We start from the raw sequence: 10,594 nt of genomic DNA on the forward strand, positions 1-10,594 counted from the left end.
TTTTTTTCTTATTTATTTTTTAATCCATATATCAAAATTACAGTATAGTTTGTCACTATTTCTTATAATTATATTTTATTCTTCATTTAAATATAAAAAAAAATAAATTATAGAAAATATTGTTGTGTGCATCAGTACATTAGTTATAATAATAATAATTTTGGCGAGTCAATGTTATACCACAGTGTATTTCTAGTTTTACATCTTCATAATATTTACATAATTTTGATGGTATGGGCTTTTCAGTAATTTTATACCTCTTTTAATTTATTTTTCATTTTTTCCCGAACTTATCATTATATTTTATTCAAAACTCGCATATTTTTTTAAAATATTTATTTTTTCAAATATAATTAAATTATATGAACAAAACTCGCATATTTTTTTAAAATATTTATTTTTTCAAATATAATTAAATTATATGAACATATAATTAAATAATAACGTTGGTGTTATTAGATCCGTGGGAATCGAAATTTGCATGCACACGCGGTCAAATGCGGACCGTGAAACGTGGGAATATTCAACATTATGAAAGGCATCGAGTTCAATGAAACTAATGTACGTGGACAAGAAACAAAGTTGACACAATTTCTTGTTCGTATAGACCTCTACAGTCATGGAAATATGGTAATGACTAATATAATTGAAACTTTATATATAATTATTAAAAGATTAAAGTTCACATTGTAGGATGAGATTTTGGATTAGTGGAAAAATCAACTTTTAGATATTTATGATTTATTATGGAACTCTTATAAATAAAACCCATTCAGAAATCTTTTTGGGCACACACTGTTTTCTTGAATCTATTTCTGAACATGGCCATCCGCCGCACGAACAGTTGCAGCGACCTTCCTCTTTCGAAACAGAGAAGTGGACACTGGTGAGTGATTACACTTATCATTTAGTTCTATTCTGAGATATAATTCATTTGTTTTTACTGAAACTACATCAAAATTCTGAATGCAGGGTGATTTCTCAAGAAATCCCGGCTGATGTTGTTGTTGAAGTAGGGGAAGACCACTTCCCTCTTCACAAGGTATGCAGAAACTAACCCATTGAAGAAGGGGAAAAAAGACTGATTCTTGAATTTACTCGCTGTTTTCTTTGGTTAAAATGGAGTTTATTTGTTGGGTTTTGCAGGTTATGCTCGTGTCGAAGAGCAATTACATAAGACGGCTGATTCTTGAATCGAAAGATACGGATTTAGCAAGAATAGAACTTTCGGTCATGCCCGGGGGGCCTGAAATATTTGAAACGGTAGTGAAATTTTGTTACGGTGTCGATTTCGAAATCACGGTACAGAATGTGGCTGCCCTCTGGTGTGCGGCTGAATATTTACAGATGAACGAAAAGTATTCTGAGAATAATCTCACTAGCCGGTCGGAGAGTTTCTTGTCTGAGGTAGCGCTGACGAGTTTATCAGGGGCTATCCTCGTCTTGAAATCGTGTGAAGATCTTCTTCCAGTTGCTGAAGAACTCAACCTAGTCCAAAGATGTGTTGAGGTTATCAGTTCCAAGGTATACGATGTAGATTTTTTATAACTTAAAAAGTTTGACGAGGTTAATGAAGTTGGTGCTTTGAGTTCTTGGTCATTTATGAGCATATTGTAACAGAATTTTGTCTTGAATTTGGATCAGAAAAAACAGATTAGTGATTATTTCGAAACATTTCAGTAAGGGATCATTTCGTTTGGTTGGTAAAATTGTTTAGTTTGGTGCAAAAATTTGGTTCCAAGTGAGCTAATTAAGTTCGAAACCTACTTCTTGATTATTGTTGTTCTGTATATTTATTTGCAGATACTTAAATAATTGTTGGTGTTTCTTCTTCTTTGATAGGCATGTGTTGAGGCGAAATTTCCGAGCCGTTCGCCATCAAATTGGTGGATAAAAGAGCTATTAATCTTAGATGTAACCTTCTTTGGAAAAATCATGGATTCAATGAAGGGTAGAGGTGCAAAGGCCTTGACTATGTCAAGCTGTCTAATGACTTATACAGAGAGATCACTTCATGATCATGTTCGTGATCACTCCGGGAACGGTATTAAATCACTAAATTCGGGTGAATCTGATATCCGAATCCAGAAGCAGCGTGAAGTTCTTGAGTCCATAGTTACTCTTTTGCCCTCAGAAACGTTATCTTTCCCTCCAAACTTCTTGTGCTTTCTTCTTAGGGCCGCGATTTTCTTGAGGGCAGATGCTCATTCCACAAAGGACCTCGAGAAAAGAATATCGGCCATCTTAGATCATGCAAAAGTAGATGATCTTTTTGTACTTTCGTGTACATATGACGGCGAGAGATTGAGTGATCTCGAGACCGTGAGAAGGATCATATCTGGATTTGTCGATAAAGAGAACAGTATTGCGGTCTTTAATGCCGGTGACTTGAGAGAAGTGTGTTCTGTTGCTATGAAGAGAGTTGCAAAGACTGTTGATGGGTACCTCGCGGAGATAGCCACTTATGGTGAACTTACTGTTTCGAGATTCAACGGGATTGCCAATTTGCTGCCTAAAGCAGCTAGGAAGGTCGACGATGATCTTTACCGAGCTGTTGATATATACTTGAAGGTCAGTGTCAAATGCCATGTGACTAAGATAGTCTAGTGAAAAGAAAGGCCTTTATATTTTCAATGTTGATTTAATGGTGGATTCTGCTCTATCTAAAGTTATAGACGGTGAACTTTAGTTCTTAATGCTAATACTGACTTTTTTTTTTGGCGATTACAGGCACACGCAAATCTAGACGAAATCGAGCGGGAGAAAGTTTGCGGTGTAATGGATATATGCAGGCTATCATACGAAGCCCGAGTTCACGCTTCGAGAAATAAGCGTTTGCCCGTGCCGAAAGCCATGCAAGCATTGTGCTACGATCAGCTCGAGCTAAGAAGTAGCATTGAGTTTAAAAAAACAGAAGATGCGTGGACTAAAAGAGATCCAACACACGACGATGTGTCTCTTGCTGAAGAGAATGAATTGTTGAGAATGGAATTACTTGAGATGAAAATATATCTATCCGATGTGCAAAAGAATCTGCAGGGGACTTCGACACCCGATGAAAAAGTCAAGAAGCAGACATCTGTGTCGGAGAAACTTCGAAAATTGAATATTTTGAAGAAGGATACTTCCGATGGAGATGGCGGAAAGGAAGGTTCCGCCAAGCCCAAGAAAAGTTTCTATCGGTGTTTGTGCCGAGATATTTAGTTATGGGTTCGACCAACTCTATGATATTTACTTCTTTCTCGGTATTTCAAAATAATTATATGTGTGAAGTTTTTTTTAATAGTATTTTTGTTTAAAAAATAAATTATAATATAATATTGTTGAACATAAGGGTTCAAAATAGTGAAAATTAGTGTGTGATGATGTATGTGATGATGTAATTTTTTTTGAATTATTTTCAAAAAAATTCTAAAAATATGTCTCTCAATTTGTGAAGAAGATACACAATTGAGTGAAATTTTTTTTTATGAAATGTGTATTTTAATTTATTTTGTGAGTGTAATATTTTATTATTTACTTTAAATTTTTATTTTAACACGATATCAACATGAAATTCGAAGGATATCCGTATTTTTTCAAGCTTTAAGACCTCGTTTGGTAGGATTGATTAAATGTTGATAGATTGTATATCCTATGTTTGACTCGATTTTCAAGTATATAGATTGACAATATCATAGATTATTGTACTGTTTGTGTGGGAAAAACGGTCCACCCATTTGCCAACTATTACATCAATCCTTCTCAAGTACAAAAGGAAATTGTCTGGAAAATACGAAATTGTCCCTGCATTAAATGAACCAAATATGATAATTGTTAAACATACCTTCTCTTTCACAATCTCATTGCCGACATATCTTTTTTAAGCAACCCACATCTGAAACAGTAGCTTTGCGAATGGAAGGAATGAAGGCAACAAACAATATCGGAGAACAGATATGAAGACACATCCACCTGTTTCGTAGGTGAAATTTCGAAAGTTAAATTTCGAAGCTTGTCGTTCGTTATTTGCTTAGCATGAAGAAATCGATTCTGAATATTTTGTGAATTTGTTCTGAAAATTGTTGTACATGCGATAATGTATATGTCATAAACTTTTGTTGGATTTACGCATCTCGTTAGAGCTGCTGCTGCAGGAAAGCTTAGTAAATTCATGGTATTAGCAGTTTTTATTTTTTGAACCTTCCCAGTAGAATATATTAATTTGCAGAACTTATATGTACGTAATATTTTCTTTTCTGGCTTTCGTGACGAACCTTTAAATAACTCAAATTTGTGAGATGAAAATTTTGTCCCCTCATACTTTTTGATATTTTCTGTTTATGTGACATGGCTTTTTTGGTTATGAAATCCCAATGACGCAGATATATTGTCCAAGTAACATGATTTTGTTGTTGTAATGAGAAAATTATACTGATGTACTAGAGATCAAATTTTTATTAACAAATTTTGTCGCAGACTAAGATTTTTATTTTTAAATTTTTCTCGGTTTTGAAGCAATCTTGGGAATGGACAGTAGACGTCGTTACGCTATACTGTATGTGATGCTGCAACACATGCTGATTTGTACGTTTTTTATGGTATGTCTGTTAATACGACATCGTACGAGATTACTCGAAAAACGACGAAGTCAAGTACGTAGAACATCATCTTCCTATACCATGACTCAAAGACTGAGTGCACAAATAAACCATTTGCATAGGATTATCGAAATTGGAGATGTTCAATGTGTTGCGAATTTGAGGATGAATAGAAAAGCTTTTGCCCATTTATGTTACTTGCTAACTCATGTCGGGGGGCTGGGAGATTCTAGATATGTTAGGATTGAAGAAAAAGTGGCTATGTTTTTGTCTATCTTGACACATCATAAAAAGAATCGAATAATTGGTCATGATTATGTACGAAGCGGTCAAACAATCAGCGCTCATTTCCATGAAGTTCTAGGCTCGGTCCTCAAGTTACATACTATACTGCTTGTGAAGCCTTCTGCAATCGATGATACCTGCACCGATGAGACATGGAAGTGGTTCAAGGTAATACATAATTGTCAAGCATAATGATGTGCAATAGCGACATTGACACATAATTGTTGAATGCCAATTTTTTTTTCAGGGCTGTGTTGGTGCATTGGATGGTACCTATGTAAACGTTCATGTACCAATTTCTGAAAAGGGAAAGTATAGAACTAGAAAAGGAACCATTGCCATTAATGTCTTGTGTGTGTGCAACCGAGATATGAACTTCATTTACGCATTATGTGGGTGGGAAGGATTGGCCGCAGATGCAAGAGTTCTTCGTGATGCATTAACTTGGGAGGATGGACTAAAAGTTCAAAGAGGTTAAAATATTTTTTTTTTAAAATTGTGGTATCAGTTCAACATGTTGTATTCATGTTATCATGAATTAAAATCAACATTACGTATTGAAAGTAATATATGACTTTAATTGTAGGTTGTTATTACTTGTGTGACAACGGATACGCAAACGTACATGGATTTTTGATCCCATTTAGACGAGTACCATACCATAGGGATGCTTGGGGCAATCGCACATGCGTCCCACAGAATTTTAAAGAGCTCTTCAATTGGAGACACAGCAAAGCGAGAAACGTGATAGAAAGAGCTTTTGGTTTTGCTTAAAAAAAGATGGGCTATCATGCGAAGTCCTTTTTTCTACCCATTGAAAACTCAGAATCGAATCATTATGGCTTGCATTTTGCTACACAATTTCATTCGATCTCAGATACCGGACAGTCTTGTCGAGGACATGGAAGATGACACACTCAACCCACCTTCCCAGATAGATGATGATTTCGTTGACAATTTCAATTCCTCAAATGCGTGGGATATGTGGAGAGATAACTTTGCAATGTCGATGTACCACAACTAATAAAAAATTGTTTCTGTTTTTGTATTGTGTTTGTAAACTTACTTTCCTTTGCAATTAATATACCGATGGTGTTTGCTTATGTCTGGAACTATGGGTGCACAAATGTTGTGTATCAAGTATTTGATATGAAATTGGAGATATTTCATACTAAATTTGTTGTTAAGATGTGTTCTTCTGTATACCCTACATAACTCAATTTTTGTTCATATAACTCTTGTTTTTTTTTATGTTTTCCAGGAATACGTCAAAGGAATATCTGAAGTGATGGATAGCTTAGCAACAAACGAGAGCATTAATTGCCAAGGTAAAAAGGCGGATAAGTCGCGTCGTTGTTGGACAACACCTGAGGAAGAGGTGCTAATTGTAGCTTTGAAAGATGTAATCAGCAAAGGATATAAAAGTGAAAATGGATTTCGTAACGGCTATTTACCTTTATTGAAATCGGCCATGAAAAGTGCGTTTTCGGATACTGATATACGCGGCCATCCACATATAACTTCCAAAATCCACGCGTGGAAGAAAAACTACAGTTCTTTGTCGTCTATGTTAGCGAAAAGTGGAATTGGTTGGAATCAGACGGAAAACATGCTTGATGCTACAAATGAGGCGTGGGAAGCACAATTGAAGGTAGTTTGTTTCCGTCAAATTGTTTACATTCGCTTTTTTTTAGAGTTATGTGATGCCCTTGCAAAAACATGTTGTAGGTGGACAATAGTGTACGTGTTATGCGATACAAGCGGTGGCCATACTATGAAGACTGGTGTGAAATTTTTGGTAATGATAGGGCAACGGGTAGCCGAGCGGAGAGTTTTTTAGCTGCTGTCCATGGTGTGTTAAATTTGACAGAACAAGTACCTAATGATGTCGAAGTTGACATGGAAGATATATATCGCCCAATGGAAGGAGATGGAGAATCAATGTCTGTAAATCATACATCACCATCCAACCCAAGTGTAGGTAGCAAGGTGAAGTCCAAGAAACGGAAAAAAATAATTGAAGGAGACGATAAAATTGTTGTTGCAATCAAAAACTTAGCAGATATCACGAAAGAGACAATGACAAACCTCATACAAGAAATGGCTGCTGAAAAGAAGTTAGCTAAATCACATATGACAAATGCTATGGACAGCGTGCTGGACACATTACAAACCATTACGTAGTTAACTTCTGATGAGAAAGTCTGTGTTGCGGAGATGTTGGTGGATAACCCGAACAAAATAAGTCTGTTCTTGAAGCTCGATCATCACAGTAAGCTTAGATTAAGCAAAAGGTTGTTGAATCCATAAGTCTTGCTGGTTTGTGTTTTGAATTTTTTGATGGGATAACATTTTGGTATGGCGTCGAATATGACTAGGCTGGGTTTGCTCCTTTTGTTTGATATCGGTGTGTAAATTATTTACAAGTGAAGTGTGTTTGGCTAGTTACTATCGTACCTTGATGTTGGTGGAAGTTCTATTGGAAGTGCCTATATGTGTACGTATACCATCTGTGACGTGGTAATGTATTTTGGTAATGTTCTATTATTTTTTTTAGTTTGTTGACATACTAATATCACATATGCTTAATGTAATTGAAATTGGTACAATAATATTGGTCCCTTGGTTGCAAACCTATATTTAATTTTGGTCTGATTATGTTTAGAATTCACATGACTCGTAAGTATATAATATCACCGAGTATTCTGTACCAATTTTTCTTGTGCAATTACAACAGCGTTCTTACACGGACACTGGAACGTTGAGCACTATTTTTCGATATACTCACAAATATCTGAAACAAGATCAAACATGTTGTCAAAGAATATAAATTACCGAAATAGTGCTCAATGTCAGATGCTTTACATAATAAAACGGATTGCATTAGTTGGGAACAACTATTTATACAAACATACACAATATTAAATAGAACTAGGATGCATTTTCAGTACGTAACATGATACCAAAACCAAATTTTTAGTACGTACCAACACTAGTAAAATACACTGAATAAACATTAGGACACGACTAGGAAAATGTAGCAAAAGGGTAGAAGCCAAACAACGAAAGCAACTTCAACAGCAAACTGCAGCAACCAACACATCCAATAAAATGAACTACACTGATTAGATCTGTAGATGAAGTCTCATTGTGCATCTTTCTCGTCGTTGGAGCTATCAAGTACTATATACGGAGTTGTGTCATTCCTGATCACAAGCCGCTTTGCAGAGTTAGCTGCGGGAGTATTGACATAATGTTTTGTTGAGGTTTTAATAGCCAGCTGCATAACTTTATTGTAGTCATCCATCCACATGCAATGTGTATTCTCCTTCTGTGTCGTGGACTTCAACTCAACAGTTGGACTTTTGTTTGCAGCAGATTGTGTCTTCTTCTGGTCAGAAACAACTATCTCTTTTTGCATCTCATGTTCGTCATCTGAGAGGGTAACAACCTCGACTTTGTACTTCGTTGTTACACTTTCCTCGGAAGCTGCTTTGTATGTCACTGACATTGTGTGCCTGTTGAAAATAACATTCAAAAACTAAGAGCACTCACTGGACTTGAACCATAAAAGGAAAGGAACATGGTATTTAAGGATTGGAAAAATAAACTAATCATTAAATATAGTTACCAACCCAACTATAAATGCAGGTCATTCCAAAGGGAAAATGCATAATAATGATGTGATAGACCAATATAGGTCAACACCTAGTGTAATTATGAAAACTCATGATGAAAAAATCCAAAAAAACAGAAAAAAAAACGAGTTGGAACAACTACAAATAATATATTCTCAAGTCAATAGTAAAACTTACCAAAATTTGAGGACATTATTTATTACACTTTTAACAGCGTCTACCACTTTGGTTAAACTTCAAATAATAGAGAAATTCAGTGTACAAGTTTCTGAATACAATAGGAAGAAATATAAACATTGTGACACTATCATTTGTTGTTAGTTTTATTGTTATGCACTGCAAATGAAACGAAACTAAGAAGTAATAAAATATTGAATTATTGAGAAACATACCTTACTGTTGATTGTTTCATGTACATATAAACATTGCTACAATTTTATTCGATGTTAGTTTGATAGTCACATAAGTTGAATGAATGCATGAAGCACACAAATTTAATGAACAATCAGTAACAAATTGAATTAAACACTTGCACACAATACGTTAATAAGGAAGTTACGGAAAATACATGGCCAATGGGGTTCAACGATGCATTGTTTCAATTTTATAAGCATACATAGACAACATATATCACATTCTAAGGACAAGGATTATGATGAGTAGAAAGAGGAGACAGATCAACGCGCAAAGGAATCCAAAACAGCAACAAGCTTGTTCACGTCCATAAGATGTGCTCTTCATGGTCTCACCGGGTAACTCTTGTGTTGCAGAGGACATGACACATACTGTTTCGTCATATTTATTCGTAGAATACGGATGAGCTTGGTTTGAAGGATAGTCATATGGGCTAGATGATGAATTAATTGTGTTGTTCATACAACACCTTATATTACTACTATAACATTAATGATCTTCAAAAGCAGTTGAGTTGCTTTCGTTGTTAAACGATTGTTCAGCGGTGGATGTTGCATTTATGGAATGGTACTCATTGCACCAGAAGAATCTCTTCCGATGTTTTAGTCCCACGGGACATATGTAGTATTGTTGACCAGAACGGGTTGAGTAGTTACCAGCTGTCCTTAAAACTATGGCCCCATTCCCACACTCACATTATGGTGACATCTTCAATTCCATGATACCTACGCAACAACAAAGAACGGTGTTTGACATTGTAAGTCCTCATAAATTAAAAACCGAGTAGTTCAATTGTTGTCTTACAGCATTATCACAAACATTGATAACTGAGAATCATCTAAAAATTTAAGTTATGTTAAGTTAAACTTTGCACATAAAATATAATTTCTGTCAACCAAATTTCTCCAACCACATTTAACTACTGCATAAAGATCAAAATCAAAATGCATATACATTAAACAATTATTATTGTTTAAGATTAAAGTTTTGACATTGTATTCTAAGAAAAGTACACGGATAAGAATTATGCAGACGACATCTTACTCACAAAATTCCTTATTGTATCAACATGGAATGAGATTATAGTCAACCACTATAATATTTAAATTAATTTTTAGACAAAAAATTGTTTGAAGAAATAAAAATAGGGAAATTTATGTAAATCAAAGCTTACTCAGAAATACGTATTCCTAACTTCCAATTTTTTCTTCGACTGGCTTTGCACGACACCTTCCGAGCAGATTTATAATTTTATCTCTGTAAAAAAAATTAAATCAGAAGTTTGTAACAAACAAATTACTTACAACAACCATCCATCTCCCAGATATTGCAATCGGCCATCTTCAGATCTATAAGTTGTGTGGTCTGTGTAAAACTGAACAAAAATAAATTTGCAGTATTTGCAGATATAAAAATACTCGTACACAAGCAGAATCGCAAGTCCTCGATGAATCGTGCTTCGTGCTTTCACCATTAATTTCCTTTGTAGCACTGTAGGTGAAGAAGAAATAACGTCGTCGACCACATCTTCAAGGGAAGACTTGCAAAGAGATTTTCTACCCTCTCTCCATAAAGTAGGGTATTTAATTTTGTCAACTTCGATTGTGGAATATGGTTTGTGTTTTGAAGGGTAATGTAGGAATAACATTGAGGTATTGAGGGGCATTTTAGTCAAAA

At 35.1% G+C, this 10,594-nt stretch overlaps 3 protein-coding genes across 3 annotated transcripts; all 3 read left to right on the plus strand.

The window, feature by feature from the left end:
* The first annotated feature begins 718 nt into the window (after positions 1 to 718).
* Positions 719 to 3,268, plus strand: LOC140958319 (root phototropism protein 2-like). The gene is made up of 5 exons (XM_073415733.1): positions 719 to 886; positions 973 to 1,042; positions 1,147 to 1,524; positions 1,843 to 2,571; positions 2,731 to 3,268. Exons 1-5 carry the CDS (start codon positions 822 to 824, stop codon positions 3,202 to 3,204), a joined length of 1,716 nt encoding a protein of 571 aa, XP_073271834.1. The 5' UTR covers positions 719 to 821; the 3' UTR covers positions 3,205 to 3,268.
* Positions 3,269 to 3,948: 680 nt separating this feature from the next.
* LOC140959917 (uncharacterized) lies at positions 3,949 to 7,325 on the plus strand. Its single transcript, XM_073417972.1, has 3 exons — positions 3,949 to 3,965; positions 6,127 to 6,516; positions 6,594 to 7,325. Exons 2-3 carry the CDS (start codon positions 6,154 to 6,156, stop codon positions 7,047 to 7,049), a joined length of 819 nt encoding a protein of 272 aa, XP_073274073.1. The 5' UTR covers positions 3,949 to 3,965; positions 6,127 to 6,153; the 3' UTR covers positions 7,050 to 7,325.
* On the plus strand, positions 4,474 to 5,965 carry LOC140959916 (uncharacterized). Its single transcript, XM_073417971.1, has 3 exons — positions 4,474 to 5,033; positions 5,113 to 5,338; positions 5,452 to 5,965. The coding sequence occupies exons 1-3, from the start codon at positions 4,509 to 4,511 to the stop codon at positions 5,637 to 5,639; spliced, it is 939 nt and encodes a 312-aa protein (XP_073274072.1). The 5' UTR covers positions 4,474 to 4,508; the 3' UTR covers positions 5,640 to 5,965.
* Positions 7,326 to 10,594: the final 3,269 nt, after the last annotated feature.

The sequence above is a fragment of the Primulina huaijiensis genome, chromosome 15 (genome assembly GCF_012295235.1).
Source record: "Primulina huaijiensis isolate GDHJ02 chromosome 15, ASM1229523v2, whole genome shotgun sequence".
NCBI classification, from domain to species: Eukaryota; Viridiplantae; Streptophyta; class Magnoliopsida; order Lamiales; family Gesneriaceae; genus Primulina; species Primulina huaijiensis.